Source organism: Pyrus communis, chromosome 1, assembly GCF_963583255.1.
Source record: "Pyrus communis chromosome 1, drPyrComm1.1, whole genome shotgun sequence".
Taxonomy (NCBI): Eukaryota; Viridiplantae; Streptophyta; class Magnoliopsida; order Rosales; family Rosaceae; genus Pyrus; species Pyrus communis.
Genome location: NC_084803.1, coordinates 1,620,864 through 1,633,672, shown reverse-complemented (window position 1 = coordinate 1,633,672; position 12,809 = coordinate 1,620,864). Strand labels below are relative to the sequence as shown.

The 12,809-nt window shown below is 41.3% G+C and overlaps 1 protein-coding gene across 1 annotated transcript; it reads right to left on the bottom strand.

The window, feature by feature from the left end:
• Positions 1-3,209: 3,209 nt before the first annotated feature.
• LOC137746178 (UDP-glycosyltransferase 72E1-like) lies at positions 3,210-4,181 on the bottom strand. The gene has a single exon (XM_068486259.1). It carries the CDS (start codon positions 4,179-4,181, stop codon positions 3,210-3,212), a length of 972 nt encoding a protein of 323 aa, XP_068342360.1.
• Between the last annotated feature and the right edge of the window lie 8,628 nt (positions 4,182-12,809).

Below are 12,809 nucleotides of genomic sequence, written 5' to 3'. Positions count from 1 at the left end.
CTTTGGGGAAGAAATCGCGCATCGTGATGGCAACGGACGATCTTTGTGTCATAACTTCATCATCCTCAATACTTTCATGTAGCTTTGAAGGTTGACGGTAGCTGTTTTGCCCCCTTTCCGATTGGTGAACTTGTGAAGGAGACCTATGTTTCTTGTGCATTTTCTTTGGAGTGACATAAGTCCATCCTTCAACTTCACTTGACTTGACTGACATGGTTTTGGAGCATGCCCCCAGCGGTTGAGGTGAAGATTTTGAGTTCAAAGAGCCAGAAGTGACGGTGGTATAGTTTGACTTCACCACATCATTAAGATCTAGCTCGATGATCCCTTTCTGAGCCAACTTCATGATGAGATCTTTTAGCACAAAGCACTTTTCCGTCGGATGACCAATGAAGCGGTGGAATTTACAGTACCTTGGACTGTCAGTACGGTTCATCTCTTCCGGCCGTTTACACTCAGGTAGGTCGATCACCTTTTTTTCCAGCAAGTCATCTAACATGGCAGCCACGTCAGAGTCGGGGAATGGATAAGTCTTCTCCTCAAGCTCCTTCAAAGTGCGTCTACGTATCTCTTGATCACGAAAAGCTTCGGTTTGAATCGCCTTGCCTCGTGTATGGGTTTTGACTGGAGTTGTGTTGACCGTCATTGCTTCCTTGGTGGGTTTCCATGCAGCCTTATCCACCTTTGGCCCCAAAACTTTGTCATTCTTGTAGTCGGCGATCTGTTCTTTCTTCCCATGACGGGTGATGCTTAACTCCATATCATGGGCGCGGGTGGCTAACTCCTCAAATGTTCGTGGTTTGATGCCTTGAAGGATGTAGTGTAGTCCCCACTGCATGCCTTGAACGCACATCTCGATGGCGGAGGTTTCAGAAAGCCGATCTTTGCAATCCAGGCTTAATGAACGCCATCTATTTATGTAGTCGATGACAGGTTCATCTCTCCACTGTTTCGTACTGGTCAGCTCTAGCATGCTTACAGTACGACGAGTGCTGTAGAAACGGTTGAGGAATTCCCTTTCTAGCTGGTCCCAACTGTTGATAGACTCAGGTTCGAGGTCAGTGTACCAGTCAAAAGCATTACTTTTCAGCGAACGCACGAACTGTTTGACGAGGTAGTCTCCCTCTGTCCCAGCATTGTTGCAAGTTTCAACGAAATGGGCGACATGTTGTTTCGGGTTGCCTTTTCCATCGAACTGCATGAATTTTGGGGGCTGATAACCCCTTGGCATCTTCAAAGCATCAATCCTCTTGGAGTAAGGCTTTGAGTACAGTACGGAGTCGTGCGAGCTTCCTTCGTACTGTGTCTTGATAGTGCTTGCAATCATCTCCTGTAGCTGCTGGATAGAGAGAGATCCCATGGATGTCATTGCTTGGTCTGGCTTCGGCTTCTCTTCAGCTTTCTCCACTGGTGGCTCCTCTTCTTCGTCACCTTCTTTCTTTAATAGGCCAATATTTCGGTCGACTTTTACGTCGGGCAGCGCATCTAGTTGGTTGAAAAGTGCGGCAATCTGCAAGTCTTTCTCTTCCACAGTCTGTGTGAGCTTTGCGATTGCTTCATTCATCTGAGCTAGCTGTTCTTCAACAGAGGTGACGCCGATGGTCATGACTTGTGCAACCAATAGGCATGACTTTCCTTCAGACATCCAGGGTGCTGATGAAGAAACCCATTGGCCATTTTGGGATGTCATCTTATGCGCCTTAGCAGCATGCTTTGGTGCCCCCAGCAAGGTTAGGTTGATGATAGACTCGCGCCTTTGATGTTCCCTTTGCTCGCTTAGCGGTACCAATTTTGAAGCGGCATGTTGATGAGTGGTTGTGGTGCCAATGGATGCTCCATTCGTGGCGGAAGTGCTTATGCTTCTTCCCTTGGTGGTTGCAAGAACGGCTTGTCCCTTGCTTGATGCCATTGATTTTGGAGGTGTGCTTTGGTTGTTGTCAACTCCGTAACCATGCTCCTTCAACTTCTTTTGAGTTTTGGTGAGGTCGCGATCTTTGTCGTTGACGGTGTTTGAAACCTTCTTTCCAAGATTTGAAGAGGAAGCAAAGTCATGCCTAGCCTTTGACATGAGTTCGTAGGCATTTGGGTTGAAGCCTTCTTCGGTCCTTTTAGTTGGAAGAGAGCTTGGTTTCACCATGACACCATGTTGCGCCTCCAGACGGTTGATGAGTCCGGCGGTTTGCAAGTTTTTCTCCTCTGCAGTCTTTATCAGCCTTGCAATTGTTTCCTTCATCTGAACCAGCTGTTTTTCAATGGAGGTAGTGCCGATAGTCATGACTTGTTCTTTGTTTGAAGCCATGGACTGTGCTTGAATATCTTGAACGGAGACAGAGATGAGAGGTAGAGATAGTCCCACTGGGCGTGCCAAGTTTGTAAACACGAAAAATTCCTGAAACAAGAGACAAGAATACGTGTACAAAATATATTTTTTGTTTGTATTGATTTTGGGGTTACAATCTCTTTGTAATTTGATCCTCTGATTCTATCTTCGTAGGGTGTAGGTTTGTGGATGAGCTGTTGATCCAAAGGGCCGTCGGGGCTTGATCTAGGGATGAACAGTTGATGAACGGATCTTCGAGGGCTTTTGGGCTTGATCTTGAAGACTGGATGTATGGATTTCTTCAAGGGCTTTTGGGCTTGATCTTGAAGGTTGATGGATGAGCGGATCTTCAAGGGCTTTTGGGCTTAATCTTGAAGAACGATTGGATGTGTGGATTTGTTGAGGTTGTTGATCCAAAGGGCCGTTGGGGCTTGATCTTAGGATGAACGGATGATGAACACTTTCTTCAAGGGGCCGTCGGGGCTTGATCTTGAGTCGGTGGAAGTTCTTCAAGGGCCGTTGGGGCTTGACCTTTGAAGGAGGATTTGACGAAGAACGAAGAGTGTTTTCTTGATCCTTCGGGATTTGCTTGAGAGCTTTAGAGTTTCGAGGCTTCAAGGTTTTGGTGTGATGTAAATTCCCTTCTTTCTTTCTCTTCTTCCTTTCTTTCTTCCTCTCTCAAATGAATGCCTTGGCTTCCTATTTATAGAATTCCAAAACTTGATTTTTGGATTTAAATAATCAGATGAAATAAATCATTTCTGCCAGGTATTGACACGTGTCCTATTTGATGACTTTTCCAATTTATTTCGATTTTTCGTTGAGTCACACGCTACATGTAAAATTTATGTGACACGTGAGTGTTGAAATTTTAATTATTGGTCAACATTCATTTCACCGAAATTTTGATGTCTACACCCGCCTTAAAAAAACTCCCCGACGCGCTCGAGTCGTTTGGAGGCCGCGCCACCCAAACAAACCGCTTTTGGCTCAGCTCCAATCCCCACGCCAACTCACTCATCTGTTCCCTCGACAAAGTCCCTCCGCTACCGAATGAGACGTAAACAACCGAACCGATTGGCTGCTCGTCCAGCCACGTCAGCAACTTCGAAGATTCCAATGTTGATGTTACCGGTTTGTCCTCTTTGGTCAACGGTCCAATGGGATAAACCGGCGGCGCTGGCAGACCAAGAAAGAAAAGGTTTTCTCTAAGGCTAAGAAGTGTCACCGGCTCGAGTTCTTCCCACGTATTTACTAAAATGCCCTTCACGGTCGGAAATCTGTTGCACATAGGTAATACTTCTGGCGACAAAACTCCGGGGACAAGATCGTGAAGCAATAGGGGCTTGCAGCCGGGAACAATAACCTCCTCGGCGATTTTGGAATAATCGCCGTTGACCTCGGCGTTGATGGTGGGGAAGTACATGGTGAACGCCAGAAGCGAAGCGGAAGACGTCATGAAAACGTAAGTGGGGATGGAGAGGTCAGCGGCGATTTCGAGTGCTTCGATGCATAAAGGATCGACAACGAGAGATTTGATCGGAGGTTGTAAGTTTTTCAGGACAAATGGCAGCGACTTTAGGGCTTCTTGGACGACGAGAAAGATGCGAACTGAGATACCGATGGGTTGTTGGGACACGTCGACGCGGGGGAGGCTGACGACATGGAGGTCGGAAGGGAGAGAGGGGTTGCTGAGGAGCTGGAGCTGTGCGGGTGGTGCGTCGGTGGTGATGGAAAGGAAGGTGACATGGAAGCCGTGGTCAACGACGAGTCGTTTGGCTAGCTCGAGGAGTGGGGTAACGTGGCCAATCCCTGGGCTCGCTAGGACTGTCACATGCGGCTTCTTCTGGCTGGACTCCATGTATGGCTGGGATTTTCAGAAAACAGAAGTTGATATTTAAAGAAAGAAGGCCATTAATCAACTAATTAAACTTACTTTAAAATTTAATTTATAACTCTAAAGACATAAATTTTTGCCAAGACAATAAATAAACTGAAACAATCCAACCATGAAGTGATAGAAATCAACCCAACTCGAAAACTCCAATTCTCACCAAGAAAAAAGAGCCAAAGAAATACAGTGGATTTTAGAGAGAGAGAGAGAGAGAGAGAGAAAATCTTTACCTCTGAAGAAACAGTAACGGAGAGCTGAAATCAGCAGAAAGCAGCTTCCGTGGAGAAGTGTTTTTGGTGTGATTGCAAAAGCAGCGGCTGATGAAATGGATGAATGGGTTTTTTTCCTACAAGAATTTGCCTTAATTGCTCTCTCTCTCTCTCTCTCTCTCTCTCTCTCTCTCTCTTCAAAGGTGAGGACGTTTCTCCATTAACGAAGAAATCAACAGAGAGCGTCGACAAGGAAGATAGATCATGAGAGGCCGTGAGTGAGGTGAGGCTGAGGTGAGTGAGCCTTAATCGGGATGGAATCCACTGATTTGCAATTTGATGAAACTAATTTTTCAACCTATTATACCATATGTGGATATATAATTTATTTATTTATTATTAATAAAACAGTTTGGTTCCGGTCGGTTCTTGTTTATTCGAAACTGGTTTTTAACTTAAAGTTGACTTTTCCAATCAACATGGTTTTTTTTTTTTTTTTTTTTCATACGGTTCGATGCGGTTTTGTGGTTTTTATGCCCAGCCCTAGATGTCCTATGTCCACACACCCTCCAGTTCGATTATTGTCATTAATAGAGTTAAAAATTAAATGTGTGTAAAGATAAATCCACATATTGAATTAGATTTGTGAAGATATTTTATATAGTAAATTTAAGTTTTAAGAGATACTGATAATTTATTTAAAAATCAAAATGATGCAAAGAGTAATTTGAATGTAGAAAAATATTACATGGATTTAAATAAAATTTTACTTAACAATTTCACGCTTTGGTGTATTAGTCCAGTTAAGAAATATAATGTTCCTTTCATCTTCATATTTTATTTAGTTGTTGTATATAAGACAACCAGTAAACCTACTAACAAGACTTTAGGTTATTTTTATCTTACAGAGCAAGACTATTAATTAATCTCGTAATAAAACAAGTACAACCGTCGGGTTTTGGGGAAGGCGAGGAGGCGAGGCCATGCGGCTGAAAAAAGGGCGTATCACCGATAAAGTGTAAGAAGAGTTTGGTGGGCCTTGGTTGCCGTCTTATAGAGATTTGAGAGGAAGGAAAATGAGTAAGATTTTTTCCCTTCTACTTTTTATTATTTAAACAGTTACAATTAATATTTTATTTTGAATTTTTTATATAAAAAATAAGATAAAAAGAAAAATAAAGAAAGAGATGAAAATGGATGATAATTAAAGAGAAGAAAATCTTACTCTACGAAGGAAAATGGGAAAAGGTACACCTTTTCTCGGGAATGGCAGACAAATGAGTGTTGATATTTGAAGGATTATTATATAAGAATGGTATGCCGCTGCAAAATGAAAGATGACGGAGGTAAAGGCCATATGGAATAGTGAAGGACTTGGGCCCCTCGTTCCTTTAAAAAGCTCTCTGCCACTCTTGTGACTTATGAGACCCCGGAGGGATGATTGTCCGGACGCCGGGCGAAGAAGAAAAGAAACCTGCTGGACATACAGAGAACGCACAGGGCCGAGCCGAGAAGACAACTGAGCACTCCAGGCCGACCTGGTTTTCTCCACAGGGATGTGGTCCGCTAGACGACCGTCGACCAGAGTGCCTGGCAGACCACGGTGTTCTACGGACGGTGTAGTTCCGTTTATGAGTGAACTACCATATATCTTTGTATTCATGTTTAGCTCAATATGTTAAATCATCTCTAACCGAAGTTTGGTAAGAAAGCTCGTTTTAGTATCTGGCTCTCTAAAAAATTAATATTTTAATAAACAATGCAGGATTATAGTCCTTACCATCTCCAACCGAGGGCCAAATGGCTCGTTTTAGCCTTGTCACAAAAAAGGGTCTCCAACTGAGAGTAAAAATGTTATAGTATGGAATGTGAAGAATTGAAATAAAATAAGGTAAAATAGTATGAAATAGTGACAAATATATGAGAAATGAGGTAGGAAAAAAAAAAGAGAGAAAAAAAAAAAAAAAAAAAAGAGCTACTAGGCATAAAAACAAAAAGTGGGCTGGGACCATAAAAAAAAAACTAAGCCCTAAACCTTAAAGTGGGCTGGGCAATGGAAAAGAACGAACAAAAAAGGAAAAAAAAAGGGCTGGGCTAATGGAAGTTCTCGAGTGACCAACTGAGAAGTTCTCGAGTGAGTTCCTAAAAACAAAACCGTGAGCCTGTGGTAGGGGCCCAAAGCAGACAATATCGTGCTACGGTGGAGTCGGGCATGGGATGTGGTGGGGGCTCGGGCCGGGATGTGACAATATGGTATCAGAGCCAATCCCTGACCAGAAGTGTGCTGACAAGGACGTCAGGCCCGTAAAGGGGGTGGATTGTAACATTCCACATCACTCAGGGGAGTGGATCTTGTAAGCCTTATATGTATATTCTCATCTCTACTTAGCACGAGGCCTTTTGGGAGTTCATTGGTTTCAGGTTCCGTAAGAACTCCGAAGTGAAGCGAGTTCGCGCTAGAGCAATCCCAGGATGGGTAACCCAGTGGGAAGTTCTAGTGTGAGTTCCCAGAAACAAAACCGTGAGGGTGTAGTAGGGGCTCAAAGCGGACAATATCGTGCTACGGTGGAGTCGGGCCCGAGATATGGTGGGGGCCCGGGCAGAGATGTGACATTAAATCTAACGTTTAAAATTATTTAAATCAAATTTAACTTAAAACTTTATAAATACCTATATATTTGTATGATTCTTTTCTATTACTTATCGGAGTTTAAATATTTTTAGATTAAAAATATTTAAAACATAAATTAGGATAATCTATATATATTTTATTTTAAAAAATTTACCGAAAAAAATATTAGGCTAAAATCATTATTTAATAATTTTCGGCTAAAATTTTAAGTCATAAAGGTTGGAGAAAAAAAATAGTTTCTATGTTATGGCTTAAAATTTTCTGGCTTAAATTTTTAAACTTTATCTCCAAGGATTGAAGATGATCTAAAATAAAGAAAATGAGTTTAACTTCACAATAAATTAGTAATAATGTGGTTTAAAAATATTGTTATCTATATTCTATTTATCTATCTTTATAAAGTCAAAAGATAAATACCTTTCGGAAGACAGAAAAATGAGACATTCAACCCTTCCTTATCTGTTCGTTGCAACTTGCAAGTAAGATGACATTGTCTTCCGTGTGATGTGTGCATAATTTAATATCATTACCCCCACGAAAATGACCTTACAAAAGACATTCTAAACCTGGAATTGGTTTATAGGTTGTAATTTTAATACATTGAATAATGGTTATCCTATAACTGCTGGGGGATGACCCACTAATTAAAAAACGAACTTCAAACTCAAATTTCGTACAAATTGTAAATTAAAGCAGAGTTGGTGGCTCCAACGAGAGAGCCCCTTATCATTTCTCCTCAACGAAATAGTGTGGTAGGGAAAAACATGCAGAGGATCAGAATTCGTAAAATAATGTCTTGTGCGTTACACTCACACACACCGTCATTAGCTTGATACACTGCAAGCCACGTTGTCTGATATTATAATTTGCTATTTTTAATATTATAAACTCATTAGTCAGATGTTGAATTAAGGAGCATCAAGCTGATTCGTTCCACGTGGCTTTAGATTTATTATTTAAACACATCCCGTAATATTTTCTTGTCTATATACAATTTACTAAAGAACGATCAAATAGTTAAATTGCACAGTCCCGCATTTTTCTCCACGAATTTGGTTATTCTGAAGAACTTGATTATTTATGACATGGTTGGTTTGGACACTTATCTGTTCGATGCAACTTGCAAGTAAGATAGGATTTTCTTCTGTGTAATCTGTGCATAATTTTAATATCATTGCTCCCACGAAAATAACCTTACAAAAAAAACTCTACCCTGGAATTGATGTAGCACTTGTGATTTTTATACATTGAATAATGGTCGTTCTATAACTGCTACGGGATGACTCATTGATTGAAAACGTATTTCAGACTCATATTTTATTTGTGGTACGTTTTGGGTTAGATTCCTAATACGTGTACATCACACAATATTGGTAAAAAAGAGGTTAAAGTGCCTTTGTAAGTCTTTTTGGTCTCCAAAAAGGTAAACTGTTGTGGTTAAGCCACCAAGTGATTTTTTTTAATCACACATTGATGACATACTAATTCTTTTAGTCCCTTTGTGGTGATTAAGTCCGTGCCTAAGCTTATTTTTGAGTTCTCTATCAATTATTTTTTTGTCCTTTTTCAATCCATTTTTTCTCTCAAAATCTTCCATTTGTGTTTGTTTTGGGTGGTGTGGGTTTGGCAAGAGATGAAGTTGAATTTTTATGATGTGGGTTTTATAGATTACTAGCCTTCATGCAAGCGCTCACACGCGTGCAGAATGTATTTTTTGAATCACGACGAGCTACGCTCGACTTATACGTTTTAAATATATTTATATGTGTAAATTGACAAAAGGAAAGTCAAATATTTGAAGTAAATGAATAATTTTAGATCATGTTAGAAGAAACCTCTCATAAATCAATTAAAACAGCTGAATTCACATAATAAAATCTGTCTCTATAAAATTTACATTAAGAATAGAGAAAAAAATATTTAATAAACAATTGATTAAATCATATTATTACTAACCTATTGTGAGGCTAAGCCCACCCCTTCCCCCCTTAGTGTAGATAGCAAAATTTCAATCATATTGTAGATAAACTTATAGAAGATATTGATCATTTAAATGAAGAAGAGTACTTAGAAAAATATAAGACATATGATTTAGGGCTACATAGAATTTCAGGTGAAGAGATGAAAATTTTAATTTTAAAAATAGGAGTAGAACATATTTTAGGATAAAAAAATATAATAATTTATTAGAGTTGAGAGAAGAATGCAAAGTAGAATGTAATCCAGCAGAAGAAAGTAGTACATCAAGAGTAGAAAATCCAAAACATACAGGGAGAACTGATCAATAAGTTTTTAGACCAACAAATGAACAATATAAAAAAACAAGCTAGAGTAGATTACATGGATGAAAATATGATGAAACCACCTATTAAAAATAGGATTCCATATTTGAGAGGGTTGGAACAAATTAATATAGCAGGAAATATATTAAACTTAGATAATGTATATTCAAGATTGGGAGAGAACAATTGAAATATGGGAAAAATGTTGCTTACATGTAGCATTAATGTTAGATGTGACATTCCGTCCCGGGATTATTAAAACGTACGTGTGAAATTACAATTTTGCCCCTAGTGTGTTTTTCGTCACGTTGTGGGGTTGTTTTGTGTGTGGTGGCATGTGTTGGGCCACACACACACCTGCACATTCACTGTCTCTCTCCACTATCTCTCTGTCTCTGTCTCTCGTCTCTCTCTCCTTCTGTCTTCTCTCTCTCCCCGAGCCCTCTATTCTTCTTCTTCTTCCTAAAACGTACGGACCAACACACATACCCCTCAAACCGTAACAGATCGAGGAAACCAAGGGTGCAGTTGTGATCGTGAGGTCGAGGGGAGCACGAATATACCATTTTCAGGTAAGAACTTCATCGTTTTCACGTCGATTCGACGATGTCCGTTTTGAGTACTGTTCATGCAAATTTATTCTAGCTTTTTTTTTTGGGATTTTGAAGCTCATAGTTGTCTTAGTGAGGTCCCAAGGAGCTTAGAAGTACTTCGTTGGACGAGTTTGGATGTCGGGATAGCTTGGTTCGAAGTTGGCCGATTCTTGGGTTGTGTGGACAGGTATGATTGCGCGATTTTTAGCCCTTAAAACTTGTCTAGATGTGTTCTACTAGTCCTAAGCTTCATTTTGGTGCAAAAATCACGAAAAATGGTTGAAAAACGAGTGAGAAAACACGGTTGGAAGTTTTTTCCAGTTTTCCGGCGCTGGCGACGGCGCCGGTGGTTCGCCGGAGAAGATGACGGAATATTCCGTCAAGTCTGACGGAATATTCCTGACGCCGTTAACGGAATCTGTCAAAACTGACGGAATATTCCTAACAGCGTCAGTTGACGCCGTCAGTGTGTGCCACACGTGCCTGCGCGTGGCCGGCGCGTGTGGCCGTGCCTTGGCCGGCGCGTGGGGGCGCGTGCGGCGGAGGAAAATTATTTTAAAAATATGGTTGTGATCCTGAGGTTGTGTAGAGCACGTTGGTATATTCATTTATCCATTTTGAGCAATGTATGAGAAGTTATTACGAGAATTGGGTTATGTGCTTTAAAGTTAACGTTTTTATAGTTGTTTCGCATTTAGGTGACACGTACCCCGAGGACGAGCGTGCACATGCGAGGCAGGGGGGCTACGACCCTTCCACGTATCAGTGAGTGGGCTTTTGTTTTCCGTATATACCTAGATACAATTATATTCCCAGAAATTGATTAAAAAGGGTTATTTATATTATGCCATGCACTTTATTATTATCGTTTATGCATCATTGCATGCATTATTAGTGGCATACATATACATATGCATATTGGGTGCTGTGGACGCACAGGTAAGTGCCAGGTAAGTGATATTCATATTTACATTCAGCAGTAGCTTGAGATGCTTAGAGAGCTCATAACCTGCACCCCCGGTGTTAGTGCTCCCGCCCAGAGTAGGGCACAGTCCTTCACGTGATGTTCACCTCCCGCACCACACGCTCAGCTTGGATCCAAGTTAGGTGCATAGGCCTGTCGTACAGATCACATTAGGTGGTTCCGACTCGTAGGTGACCCGCGATTAGTCGCACAGTCTTCACGTGATCGTAGCACTAGAGCGTATATATATGTTACACCCAGGCCTGTCGTACAGACCACCTTGAGTGGTTCCGACTCGTGGGCAGGTTCAGTTATAGAGTTGAGATTTGAGCTCTAGATGCAGCCGTACAGGTCACATTAGGTGACTCCGGCTGCCAGATGTTATAATGTTTAAATGATTTATACCTGGGCACTTGCATTCACTATGAGGTTTTGACATGGCATATTCTTGAGCATGATTGGCATACCCTTGAGCATGTTTGGCATGTTATACATACGTATATATGTTTATTTTCTGGGAAGTATACAGGTTTTACGGTGAGGGGTTAGAACGTATTTTGTTAAATGGTTTTCAAAGAGCATTGTTTTTGCCCACTCACGCTTTTGTTTTGCGCCCCTCCAGGTTCTAGTTGCTTAGCCGTTGCGGTGGTTTTCCTTGAGGGCTTTCCGGCGTTCTGACAGACACTCCACATTGTAGGGTCGCCTTCGGGCGCACTTTTGTTGTCGTTTTGTTTGGGCTGCTATAAACCTGCTCTGAAATTGTATCTCACTTACTAGCACTTGCTTAGTACCTTGTATGCTAGTTTTTAATTATTCGAACTTTTATATTACTACTTTATTAGCTTCCGCACGTGCACATGGCTACGTCACCTTTGTGTGACGGCCAGCACGCTCCGATCTCGGTCGGGGTGTGTCATTAGAGTTTAGTAATTCACAAAATATGTTAGATTATTTTGAGCATACTTGAGTTTTTTATTATTTTCAGTCATGGAAAGTCCAAAATCCAGAACAACATTAGGTAGCCAAAACACATTTTATTATTGATGGTTTTGTTGATTAAGCAAGAATTTTCAGACCATAATAGGTTAGATGACAGAAGCGAACAAGAACAAATAAGAGCAATTAGAAATTTAGAACAATTACAAATTTGTGATTTACAATATATAGTAGAGTATACTACAAATTTCTTTAAATATTTAGAAAGAACAGGTAGAATTAGAAATACTAATTTATTAGATACTTATATGACAAAAATAAAAGGACCAATAGGTGATAAGATTTGGAATGAATGGCAAAAGCATCCAAAGAAAAATGATATTGCAATACGACCTATAATTCAACATGCGTATGATATACTTAGACAAGATTGCTGTCACATCCCAGCCTCCAACCTCTCGGATATTGTCCGCTTTGGCATTCTGGGCCTGGACTAGGTCGCAGCCACCCAGCTACCGCACGGTTTTGTTCTTGTGGACCGTAGCCCACAAAAGGCCTCTCTGAAGTTAAAGCTCTGGGTATGGATATATAAGGCCCAAAGACCACGCCCTCACGGGCGATGTGGGATCTTACAATCCACCCCCCTTAGGGAGCCCGACGTCCTCGTCGGCACACCACGACCGTGAGTCTGGCTCTGATACCAAATTGTCACATCCCAGCCTCCAACCTCTCGGATATTGTCCGCTTTGGCATTCTGGGCCTGGACTAGGTCGCAGCCACCCAGCTACCGCACGGTTTTGTTCTTGTGGACCGTAGCCCACAAAAGGCCTCTCTGAAGTTAAAGCTCTGGGCATGGATATATAAGGCCCAAGGACCACGCCCTCACGGGCGATGTGGGATCTTACAATAAAAAAATTGTCACATCCCAGCCTCCAACCTCTCGGATATTGTCCGCTTTGGCATTCTGGGCCTGGACTAG

What these genes read in the sequence shown, in the direction of transcription:
- LOC137746178 (XM_068486259.1), bottom strand. Translation starts at nt 4,181, where the DNA reads ATGGAGTCCAGCCAGAAGAAGCCGCATGTGACAGTCCTAGCGAGCCCA.